This window comes from Glycine soja, chromosome 1, assembly GCF_004193775.1.
Source record: "Glycine soja cultivar W05 chromosome 1, ASM419377v2, whole genome shotgun sequence".
NCBI classification, from domain to species: domain Eukaryota; kingdom Viridiplantae; phylum Streptophyta; class Magnoliopsida; order Fabales; family Fabaceae; genus Glycine; species Glycine soja.
Genome location: NC_041002.1, coordinates 51,525,476 through 51,538,132, shown reverse-complemented (window position 1 = coordinate 51,538,132; position 12,657 = coordinate 51,525,476). Strand labels below are relative to the sequence as shown.

Below are 12,657 nucleotides of genomic sequence, written 5' to 3'. Positions count from 1 at the left end.
GCTATCTGCCGAGTGCGCCCATGTCTTCCTGCAAGCATAATGATTCACAGAAGAAGAAAAAAAAAATAATATTTGTCTTGTGATTCCATGATGACTAAATAGTAAACAGTGTTGTGGTGGACCAAGGAGCTATACGTACACTATGTTGGAGTTAAGTAAAGTATGACATTTCTTAATTATTTGTTTCTTTTCTTCTATACGTTACAGTAATGGGGCTAATACCTAGTTCACTCTCTCTATATAGAATGAGACAAATATATATGGCAACATTTTTCTATCTTGCTTCACAAATCACACATTTCAGGACTGGTTGCAATACACAAACACTAACATACACATGATATTACTATTTATGTTTGGGATGAATAAATCTCGAGAGCTTGCACAGCTAAGCAATGATCTGGACTATTCTTTTCATTGCCAACCGTCTTTATAACATTACTATTAACTTCTCTTGTCTTGAACTCTTTAGTACTAACTTTGGGAATCTTACCTTAACTGACGATAAGAGATTAAAAAATAAAATAAAAATGTCTCGTTAATATTAAATAATTTGGAAAAATACCTCAATTTAAGAAAAAAAATATTAGTATTAATTAAATTTGTTATATTTCTTAATTTTAATAAATTAATTAATGGAGTCTTATAATAAAAATGAAAAGCCCATTAGTTCAAGTAGTTCAGTCACAATCAGGATAATAAAAGTTAATAAATCACTTAAAATGGCGGGATTGGTCACAATATTTTACTGTTGAGTTCGATTAGGAAACCAAGGTTTATCACGGGACCAAAACTTTCCTGTAAATACCAGGGAAATTCACCCCTTTTCTCATCAAAGCCACAAATTCATTGCGTATTTTGATCTTAACTTTGTAGCTTTGTTATTTTGTGCAATGACAGCGAAGAGCAAAATCCTAGTCCTTGGAGGAACAGGATACATTGGAAAAGCTTATTCGACAAAAAAAGTGAAAATCAGAAGGGCAATTGAAGCTGAAGGAATCCCATACACTTACATCAGTTCAAATGCCTTTGCTGGATACTTCTTACCTAACCTGTTACACCAAAATGTCACAGCTCCTCCCCGTGATAAGGTTGTCATTCCTGGAGATTAACACTAACAAGTAAAAGACATGCAGTTCAATTATTTTGTCATGTTTTGCGCTTGAAATTCTTGTTTCAGGAGTTTATGTGAAGGAGGAATACATTGGGACTTATACCATCAAAGCAGTGGAGGATCCAAGAACCTTGAACAAATCTCATGTTCGTGAAACCCCTTGGAAATGTTTTGTCTGCTAACGAGCTCGTGTCCTTGTGGGAGAAAAAGATTAAGAGCACTCTTGAGAAAACCTACATTCTTGAAGATCAAACTCTTAAGATCATCAGGATCAATACTTTTTTTTAAAATATTGTTTGTATAAGCATTCCACATAAGCAACCGTATTGAAAATGTTTGCTAGCATTCTTTTAATAAATAATAATTTATAAAGCTATACCACTTTAGACAATCACCCAAATTATTTTTTTCAAATTAAAGTTTAGCATCATTGTTTTAAAATTAATTATGTTCGAGTTTATTAGCGCAATTTATAGTATAGTGGTGTCAAAGGGAATATTATTTGCAGGGACCAAATCAAAGTCAAACTTGAACAAAGAAAATAAACATAGCAACGTAAGCAACTTATCTATAATTATTAAATAATAATATAGGGAATAAATGAAGCAGACAAGGAAAACAAATCACATCCCAACTTCAATACTTCATATCAATGAATTCAGTTAATTTGTATTCTAAACCGGTTCATACTTCGTTGAACATTGCCCATATAGCGACTAAAAACAGATCATTATATTAATTTATTTTGTAGGAATTCCGTCACAATCAGAGTAATAAAAGTCAATGAATCCCTTTAAGTGAGGAATTTCGAAGCATTTTATCATTGATTATTCAGTATTGACTAGTATTAACTTTGATTGCAAAACCTTCAAACCTAGGCTTATCTCGTGACTGAAACTGTCTACAAATAGCAGGCAAATTCATCACAGCTACAAACTCAGAGCTTATTTTGATTTCAACTTTGAAGTTTAGTTGTTTTGTGGAATGGCAGCGAAGAGCAAAATCCTAGTCCTTGGAGGAACAGGATACATTGGAAAATTCATAGTTAAGGCAAGCGCAGAAGCAGGACACCCCACTTTTGCCTTAGTTAGAGAGACCACCCTTTCTCATCCTGAAAAGTCTAAACTTATTGAGAGCTTCAAGAGCTCTGGAGTTACTCTTCTTTATGTATGTGCCTTTCAATCACAATTTCTATTTTCTTTTCAAATAAAATACAGTACTATTTCAAAGTTCAATAATTCAACTTTTCTGATACCTCTGTGATTTAATTTGTAGGGTGATGTAAATGATCATGAAAGCCTTGTTAAGGCAATCAAGCAAGTTGATGTTGTAATATCTACACTAGGTGGACAGCAGATAGATGATCAAGTGAAGGTCATAGCAGCAATAAAAGAAGCCGGAAACATCAAGGTACTTCTTTACAAAATAATTAATTAATTAATGACTGTCCAAGGTACTTCATTTTGTGAAATGCACCCATATCCAAAAGATATAGTATATTGGTGCATGTTAGGTAAGTTTGGGTACTTATCAAAACAAGGCGACAAACATATCATATTCGTTTCTTGTTTTTTAAGATTTATATAGAAGAAAACAGACAAAACAACAACAACAACAACAACAATGCCTTATCCCACTAGGTGGGGTCGGCTACATGGATCAACTTCCGCCATAATGTTCTATCAAGTACCATACTTCTATCCAAATCATTAAGTTCGAGATCCTTTTTGATAACCTCTCTTATAGTCTTTTTGGGTCTTCCTCAGCCTCGAATTGTTTGTCTTCTCTCCATCTGGTCTACTCTCCTCACTACAGAGTCTACCGGTCTTCTCTCTACATGCCCAAACCACCTAAGTCTATTTTCCACCATCTTCTCTACAATAGGCGCCACTCCAACCCTCTCTCTAATAGTTTCGTTTCTAATTTTATCCTGTCGAGTCTTACCACACATCCACCGCAACATCCTCATCTCCGCTACACCTACTTTATTCTCATGTTGGCTCTTGACCGCCCAACATTCTGTTCCGTACAAAATCGCCGGTCTTACCGCAGTCCGATAAAACTTTCCCTTTAGCTTGATCGGTACCTTTGCATCACATAACACCCCCGATGCTTTTCTCCATTTCATCCATCCTGCTTGAATGCGATGATTCACATCCCCTTCAATTTCCCCATCATCCTGTATTACAGACCCAAGATATTTTAACCGTGTGACTTGAGGGATAATATGGTCTCCTATTTTCACCTCTGAGTTAGAAACCCTCCTTCTTTTGTTGAACTTACATTCCATATACTCCGATTTGTTTCTGCTTAGGCGAAAGCCATGTGTTTCTAAAGCTCGTCTCTAAGTTTCCAACCTCTCATTCAACTCCTCCCTCGACTCTCCAAGGAGGACTATGTCATCTGCAAAAAGCATGCATCTCGGCGCTATCTCTTGGATTTGTTCCGTGAGGACATCCAGAATTAAGGTAAAAAGGTAGGGGCTAAGGGTTGACCCTTGATGCAAACCAATTGTGATGGGAAAATCGTCTGACTCTCCACCCTGTGTCCTAACACTAGTCGATACCCTATCATACATATCTTGGATAGCTCGAATATATGCAACCCTAACCCCTTTCTTCTCTAGAGCTTTCCACAAAATCTCTCTAGGCACTCTATCATACGCTTTCTCCAAGTCAATAAAAATCAAGTGCAAGTCTTGTTGGGCCATGCGATATTGCTCCATCACCCGCCGTAATAAATAAATCGCTTCCATGGTCGACCTTCCCGGCATGCGATATTACACCTAGACCACTCCTTGAAACACTCCTTTTTTACTCTAACTTTGCTCTGAACATTTTCATTCCACCACCACGATTCTTTACCCCTAGGTCCAAAACCTCTAGATTCACCCAACGTCTCTTTAGCCACTTTAATAATCTCTTGGGACATCTTGTTCCACATATCATTTGCACTTCCTTGTGATTGTCCACACCATCCCTCCCATATCTTTTGTTGGAAGATTCCTTGTTTCTCACCCTTCAAGTATCACCATTTGATCCTTGGTGCTACCATAGGACTTCTTCTCTTTGCCCTATCTCTAATTCTTACATCCATAACCAAAACTCTATGTTGGGTAGTCAAGCTCTCTCCCGGGATAACTTTACAGTTCAAGCAATACTTCCTATCAGACTTCCTGATAAGGAAGAAATCTATCTGAGAACATGTCCCTCCACTTTTGTAAGTGATAAGATGTTCCTCTCTTTTCTTAAACCATGTATTGGCTATAGAAAGATCCAAAGCCTCCGAAAACTCCAAGATGGATTTACCCTCCCCATTCATCTCCCCTAGGCCAAAACCCCCATGCACCCCCTCAAAACCTCTAGCCACGCTACCTACATGTCCATTGAGATCCCCTCCTAGGAAAACTTTCTCTCCTTGGGGTATATCCTGAAGTACCCCTTCTAGATCCTCCCAAAATTTTACCTTAAAGTGTTCTGCTAACCCAACTTGAGGTGCGTACCCACTAATAACATTAAAGGTGTCCTGTCTCACTACCAATTTTAAGGCTATGATACGATCTCCTACTCTTCTTACATCCACGACATCCTTCTTCCACTCCTTGTCCACAATAATCCCTACCCCATTTCTTGATCTAATTTTTCCCGTATACCACAGCTTAAATCCCGAGTTGTCTAATTCTTTCACTTTTTCACCTGTCCACTTAGTTTCTTGTAGACACATAAAATTGATCTTCCTCCTCACCATAACATCCACTATTTCCATAGATTTTCCAGTAAGTGTGCCTATATTCCATGTACCAAAGCGAATCCTCCTGTCATGAACTAGCTTCTTTACCCACACCCGTTCACGAAAATGTGGGAACCCTTGCTTACTTTTCATTACATCCGGGCGGCAATGCAGTGGCCCTTGCTCTTTTGACACTGTACTCGAGCCATACAGCGCGTTGCTTCCGGGCAACGACCTAGCATTCACATTATTACGTAATTGATCCATATCATAGAGATTCGACAAAGTTTAACGTTGGCTGTCGAAAGCCTAACACAACCCTCTCCTTTTATCCGGGCTTGGGACCGGCTAAGAATAGCAAAGCTAACCTAGGCAGGATTAAGAAAACAGACAAAACAAATACAAATATTTGAAGAAAAAAAAACAACTTCAAAACAAGGTGACAGTTTTATAATTATAAGAGAAAATAGAAAATAGAAAACATTTTCTCAAAGTAAACTAGCCTTAAGTTACCATTCTAATTTATAATATATATAATAGATCAAGTGACAATATTAATTATACTTTAAGGTGGGTTTTTGCCTTACTTTCTATATTTCATTTTTGTTTTGCTATTTAATCAAATTCATTTCATGCTTATTTCTAAGATCTAATATGCAAGTTTGTTAATTCTATGCTTTTCAAATTGGTATTGTATGCATACTCATCCAACATAGCTTAATGAAAACCAAATTTCTTTTCTGATGAGTTTAAATGGTTGAAGTGTTGAAAACTTGACTTAGTCATCTGAAGCGGTGTTTCTTTTATCACCAGAGGTTCCTCCCATCCGAATTTGGATTAGATGTGGATCATCACAATGCAGTTGAGCCAGCAGCAAGCTTTTTCAACAAAAAAGTGAAAATCAGAAGGGCAATTGAAGCTGAAGGAATCCCTTACACTTACGTTTGCTCATATGCCTTTGCTGGTTACTTCTTGCCTACATTGGGACAAGAAAATGTCACAGCCCCTCCCCGTGATAAGGTTGTCATTCTAGGAAATGGAAACGTCAAAGGTAACAACTAACATACAATATGCCAAATTCATCTTTTACAACATATTCTTTAAGCAAAAGATAATAGATACATGCAATTCAATTACCTAAAGCTGTGAGCTTGTTTCAGGAGTTTATGTCACGGAGGAAGATGTTGGGACTTATACCATAAAAGCAGTGGAAGACCCAAGAACCTTGAACAAAACTCTGCACCAGAAACCCCCTGCCAATGTTTTGACCTTCAACGAACTCGTGTCCTTGTGGGAGAACAAGATTAAGACCACCCTCCACAAAATCTACGTTCCAGAAGAGCAAATTCTTAAGAAAATCCAGGGTCAGTGTCTATACTCATTTATGACTTTTCTGCCCTCACAAACATAGTAACTTACAAGAATCTTTTGTCTCCATTAACATGACATCTTATTTGTCTTGAGTTTTTTAAACACACAACGTTTGGAATTGGATGTACACATTTACCTAATATTTATGTTGAGTTTGTTTTTTTTTTTTACAATGCAGAGTCTTCTTTCCCTGCCAATTTCTTAATAGCATTAGGTCACGCAATGCTGGTTGAGGAAGCTTTTAACAATGAGGTTGACCCTTCTGTCAGTGTGGAAGCTTCTGAACTTTATCCTGAGGTGAAATACACTACCGTCGACAACTATTTGAATGCGTTTGTCTGAAATCCAGCGAATGCGTTATTATTGCCAATAAACTATTGCACCCAAGTTGATCAATAAAATCAAAGCATCTTGTTGTGTATGGCTGGAGAATATGTACTGTCTTTCTATTATTTAGTTACTTGTGCTTGTGTTGGCGTCAAAAGAGTTCTTCCTTACTTTACACTGTAACCTGTACTGTTGTTCGCTTAGCTTGGTGCTGCTTGCAAGTTCTTCTAGTATTTATTATGGTTCCGTTGCAATTTGTTCATCACCACTCTGATCCTAGTGGATGTGCGTTGAAACTCAATTGCCAACAAGTATTACAGTGTGATTATCTCGAAGTTCTTATAAATTAATGTCAAAGTTTTTCACTGTCCGTTCATGGTTGTTAAATTTATCATCACTGCTTTGTAAATTCTAATACCCATTTTTTAGTTGTTGGATCAAGTAGAAAACGAATGTCAAGTGCACAAAGTCACGGAGATAACTTTATTAGAGATTAATGAATATAATTCTAGTCAGACTGTGAGAAATTTACAATACAAGTATGGAACAAATTGCTTCTTAATTTAATAACCGATCTAGAATATTCATCCCAATGTTACAAAAATATCATCACGTCATATTCTATACCAATTTTCAAGAAATCAATGTAAATTGCCAATATAAACAATCTTTTTTACACTAGTTTCATTAGGTGGAAATCTGGTGCAATATAACCTTTTGGATGACAAAAACAAGCTATTTTGACCTAATATGAACCGGGAATTCTAATGGAATTTTTACGTATTTTAAAAAATTATTAACTTGTATGTTTAAAATATGTCCATTAATTTTGTTATTTTTATTTTTTATTTTTTATTTATTTTTATAATTAAAATTAAAATAAACATTCAATAATATAAACATTTTATATTTTTTATATTTTATTTATTTTTATAATTAAAATTAAAATAAACATTCAATAATATAAAATTTTTTTATTTTTCATAAAACAACAAACCAATATTTAAATCTCATTAGCTTAGTTCTCCATGTCTTAGATGAATAGGAAATTCACATTTTATCATTTATAGAAATAAATTTTTATATTATTTGAATTTTAATATATTTAATTTAGCTTAAATTTTAATAAATATATATTAGTAGATATGTCAATAAATATTTAAATATACTTTATATATGCATAAACTTGTTATTATTGAGAATATTATCCTAGCTAGATCCTTTTCACTTTAGTGATGTTTTGCATGTTTCTTTTTAACTTTTTTTTTTTAAAAAATTGTTTAGTTCATTTTTTTTTGTTTGCATGCTTGATTTGAGATAATAAAAATTGAGTGAAATTATTTAATTATAATAAAATTTCATGTTTTTTAATTAAATATATTTATTATGATTTGCACACATGTTTTTATATTTTATACTTGTAGTTAATTGCATAGTTCAACATATTTAATATTGTTGAATCCTTGACAAGCGTATCAATTCGTATAAGTAGTAATAAGACGGTAAGATTGAGTATCGAGTACACAAGAATTTTGCTTGTACTCACAATTTTATATATATATATATATATATATATATATATATATATATATATATAATGTTTAAACAATTTGTGATTCAAATCGAATATTATTCATTGATTAAGTATAACAAACACAGGGAGTTGTGAGATGATGTTGATAATGAGTTATGAAACATGTTAAGGGCTTAGGTTACCAAAACTATTCTTGATGTAATCGTAATTGATTTTTCTCTATTTAATATTAATTTGATTATTATCCGTATCTACTAACCTACTCTAACTATGATCTCTCAAGTGAGAGAGCCTAAATCACCTAATATTGTTCCTAATCCCTTAAGAGTTATATTAAATATTTTCATTACAAACAAATATGATAAACAGGCTAGACAATACCACTTTATCCCTAGACATGGATCACCTAGATATTTTTTCCAAGTTCTTATCATATAAATATTTTCCAATGTCTAAATCCTAAAACAGTACATGAAAAATGGATGATCAAACCACAGATATGTGAATGAACATAAAAAAGAACAATAATATTAATATCATATAAAATAGATGGTTTAGAATTATTATATCAAATAGAGTTTGATTTGTAGGACTTCTAATAACAACAGAGGAATTTTGGCCTCTTATTGTCATGAAAAGCTAATAAATATAAAGAGTGAAATGAATGGAAGAAAATGAAATAAAAATGGAGTGAAATGGATTGGTCGAAGCTTTGAAACGAATTTTCCTTGCACTGGCTGTCTATGGCTTCTTGCATCTCCTTTCTCTATTTTTTTTTTTTTTTTTGCTTTGCTTCATGGTGAAGGAACCACCTCCTGAATGAAAAATTCATTCATTTTTATATACTGCACCACTTGATGGACTAATCATCCTTGTGCGTTTAGCGCGATGCTTGCGCTGAGCGCACTTATCCAATTGGATTAGGTGGTCACACGGTAAGCCATAGGATATGTGCTTAGCACGGCTGCACGCGACAACTGTCTTTCAATGTGACTTCTTGCACTAAGCAGAATTGCTTGGGGTGAGCGATTTTGACTCACTAAGTGAGGACGTCACGCTGAGTGCGACACTTCAGTTCTTCAATCCTCTTCCATAACTCTATTATATCTCTAGAAAAAAATACAGCCAAAATTATTATAAAATCATTAACTTTAGCATCTTCTATCTAAAAACTTAGAAGAAGCTAAGTTCTTGTTGTTTCAACACAAAAAAAAAAAACAATAAAAGAAAAGAAAATTAGATACTTATGTGATTTAAATATATAAATAATGTATCCATAGCAGTTATCAAATATATAACAATTAATAAATAAAATGTTTTATGTATTATTTTAATCACATGATAATTAATTATTGTAATTATAAAAATTATTTCAGAAAAATTAATAAATTAATTAAGGTATTATATAAAATAAAAATTCATATAAGATTTAATTGTTTATATAATTTTGTCAAATTTTCTATACATAATTGTTTGCTGAAAAGTAATTAAAATTGATTTAATTAACCTAAAAAATGATTGTATGTCTTTTATTAAATAAAATTTTAAATTAAATATATTTATTAAATCAATTAATTATCAATCAAACATTATTAACACAGTCAAATATGTCTAATTAAAACAATCAAATATTCAATATATCAATCAAATTTCAATAAACTATAATTAGCATGAAAATTAATGTTTAATGATATATTTATATTTGGTATTAATCTTTTATTCTAACTCCATACATTAAAATAATTTTGATTATATATTACTATAAAAAAATTATTTTTAAAACTTAAAATCTTTAAACTAAATTTATTAATGTGACTGAAACAAACAATAAGGAATAAATAAGAATGCACATATAAGTTTATTTATTACAAACACAATTTGATTAGCAAAATTGAATTTACAAAATACAAAATTATAAATTCTTAATTCTTAATTCTATAACATAAAAGATTTTTTTAGAGACCTATAAAATAGAAGATAAAATACAATTTTGATTATGTTTCTCATCTACATCCATCTTATCAAAGTACAAGATTATGTACATTATATTCTAAATATCAAAGAATATATAAAATTTAATTCTTACTGTGGGATTGTTATTTGAAACACAAACTTCAACAATCTTTTCCTATTTCATCCATAAGGCAAACATATATAAATGAAACACAAGACTGACAAAAATAAATATAAAATAGAATAAATTAATTGGTTTTTATCTATCTATAATATATATTGTTACATATTATAATTTTAAAAAATTTAATTGCAATAAATTATTATAATTATATTATAATTATTATATAATTTAAAATAAATTATCTTTAAAAAATAAATAAATTTATTATTTAAAGTTCTTGAAGATATCACGTATATATATTCCTATTGAAAAATATCTTCATATATATTACTATAGATATAGTAGATTAGAAGAGATATATTCACATTTAATATAGACTCTTCTCTAAAAAATGTTATCATTTTTATATAAAAGATGCAAGTGAGAAAACTAAAATAAATTTAAAATGAAAATCTTTCAATTCGAAAAAAAAATACCCCAATTGTTCAACGCAGATATCAGTTTGTCCCTTATTTTATCGTCTATCTAGAAAGAAGAAAAAACAGTCAGTTTTATGTAACATTAAACAAAGTCAGTCAAACCTTAAAAAGAAAAAAAGCCAGTCAATGCAGATAAAAGAGAGCATAGCATGCTTTTCAAACCAAGGGCTTCTTATTCAATAAGCTTTATGCTCTAACGTATATTTAAATTTTTCTGTAAGAAAAAAAGTGTGTAAATTTTAATTCGAGTATGTGGCTCAATTAAAATGAAGAGTATTTTTTATATCTTAATTCTGATAAAATTAAATAAATAAATTTGAATAAATTCGTAAATTATTTATTATATATGTAAATGTGATGTTAATCGTTACTTTTTATTAATAATTAAACATTTATTTTTTAAGTAATTTAAGATAATTAAATTTCTTCATTACAATATGTATATAATCGGTCTGTTCCGCCCGGTATTGTTTTAAACTGAATTATCAAATGTTCAGTATATGTTTTATGTCAAGAAAAATGCATGAAATTCGTTAAAGTAATTTAGTTTAGACTTTGGAATAACGTTTTATATCTTTGCTTTTACTTCGGGGTGAACGACCCATTGCACTCAATGTATTTAACCAATAAAAATTAATCTAATTAACAAGAATCAAACTCCTATCTTATAAGCATCGATAAGGTAAATTAATTGACGTGAAATTTTTGTGGTGTTTGATTGTAAAAAATGAAAAAGAACTGTTTAATTAGAATGAAAAAGATAAAATATTTAATAAATAATTTTTTTATATTAAATGAAAATATATTATTATTATTAGATTCCTTTAGTTTCTACCGTGTCTTTGGAATTCATTCTCTGACCAAAAGCATGTGGCCATATGCATAACATATAACATATAAGCAGTATTTTTTTTTTTTTATAAAAAAGATCACTTTCTTTGACTATGTTTTATCAGACCTTTGAGTAATTTATATAAGCTTTTTTTTACTAACTTTGATGAAAATAAACTTGCTTGTTTGTCTGGTATATAAACTTATTTTATTGGTTTATTTTTTATAAAATAGTTTATCAAAATAAGTTACTTGAATTAACTTATAGAAAATGAATTAGTTTATAATTTACTAATTTTTTCTTCTTTTTCATCATTGTATTCTTACTATTTCATTTTTTCCTCTTAATTTTATCCTTATTATTTTATTTTATCGATTAGGATTAGAAAATATTATTCATATCATGTTTCCCTGTCACGCAAGTGAAAAATATACACATTCAAGTTCTTCTTGTACAAATAGAAAGAATGAATATTTAAGAAAAATTATAATGAAAAAATACTTTTAGTTTTTTTTTAAAATAATATTATTAATAAAGTATTTAAATGTTAAAAAATGATTTTAAACAATATAATTCTAATAAAATTATTTTATTTTATTTTCCAAAAAATGAGAAAATTAACTATACCATTTTTTGTAATTCAAAATTTTAAAAATTATTATCCTATGATTTAAAATGAAAAGTAATTAAAAATAAAAATTCAAATATTAAAAATATTAAATATGTCACTTTTAATTTAATAAGCTAGTTTTCAACTTTTCATCTCATAATTTATAACTTATAAACTTTGAGTTAGCTTATATGTTAATTTTACCGAACATAGTCTTGTCCCTTTCAAATTTAAATAATTTTTATACTTTCATCTTTTCTTCCTTTCATTTTATTTCATATGTTTCAAATATTGCCTTAACTAGAATCCAATATATTTTTTAACCTAATGAATAAATTAATCTCACTCATCATAGGAAATTCTTAACATATGAACCCAATAAAATCTTACATCATTTCACTAATTAAATACTCCAAGCCTCAAAATATTAAAGAGATGAATAAATAACTTTTATCATCTTTATTCAATTGTCTCAAAAGGTTCGACTAGAATTATTCTAGCTCCGGATCACTGTACTCGCTCGTCTAAAATGGCAATCAAACAAGCTTCCATTGTTGAATCATGAATGTTTGTTTGACTTTTTC

The 12,657-nt window shown here is 30.6% G+C and overlaps 1 protein-coding gene across 1 annotated transcript; it reads left to right on the top strand.

Annotated features, from left to right (window-relative positions):
• Window positions 1-1,956: 1,956 nt before the first annotated feature.
• LOC114420436 (isoflavone reductase homolog TP7-like) lies at window positions 1,957-6,912 on the top strand. Its single transcript, XM_028386333.1, has 5 exons — window positions 1,957-2,281; window positions 2,390-2,524; window positions 5,657-5,894; window positions 6,004-6,207; window positions 6,393-6,912. Exons 1-5 carry the CDS (start codon window positions 2,099-2,101, stop codon window positions 6,554-6,556), a joined length of 924 nt encoding a protein of 307 aa, XP_028242134.1. The 5' UTR covers window positions 1,957-2,098; the 3' UTR covers window positions 6,557-6,912.
• Window positions 6,913-12,657: the final 5,745 nt, after the last annotated feature.

Bases quoted from the DNA above. Each gene is read 5' to 3' on its own strand.
- LOC114420436 (XM_028386333.1), top strand. From the start codon at position 2,099: ATGGCAGCGAAGAGCAAAATCCTAGTCCTTGGAGGAACAGGATACATT. The intron at 2,282-2,389 runs GTATGTGCCTTT...TTTAATTTGTAG, and splicing joins CTGGAGTTACTCTTCTTTAT to GGTGATGTAAATGATCATGA. The intron at 6,208-6,392 runs GTCAGTGTCTAT...TTTACAATGCAG, and splicing joins AATTCTTAAGAAAATCCAGG to AGTCTTCTTTCCCTGCCAAT.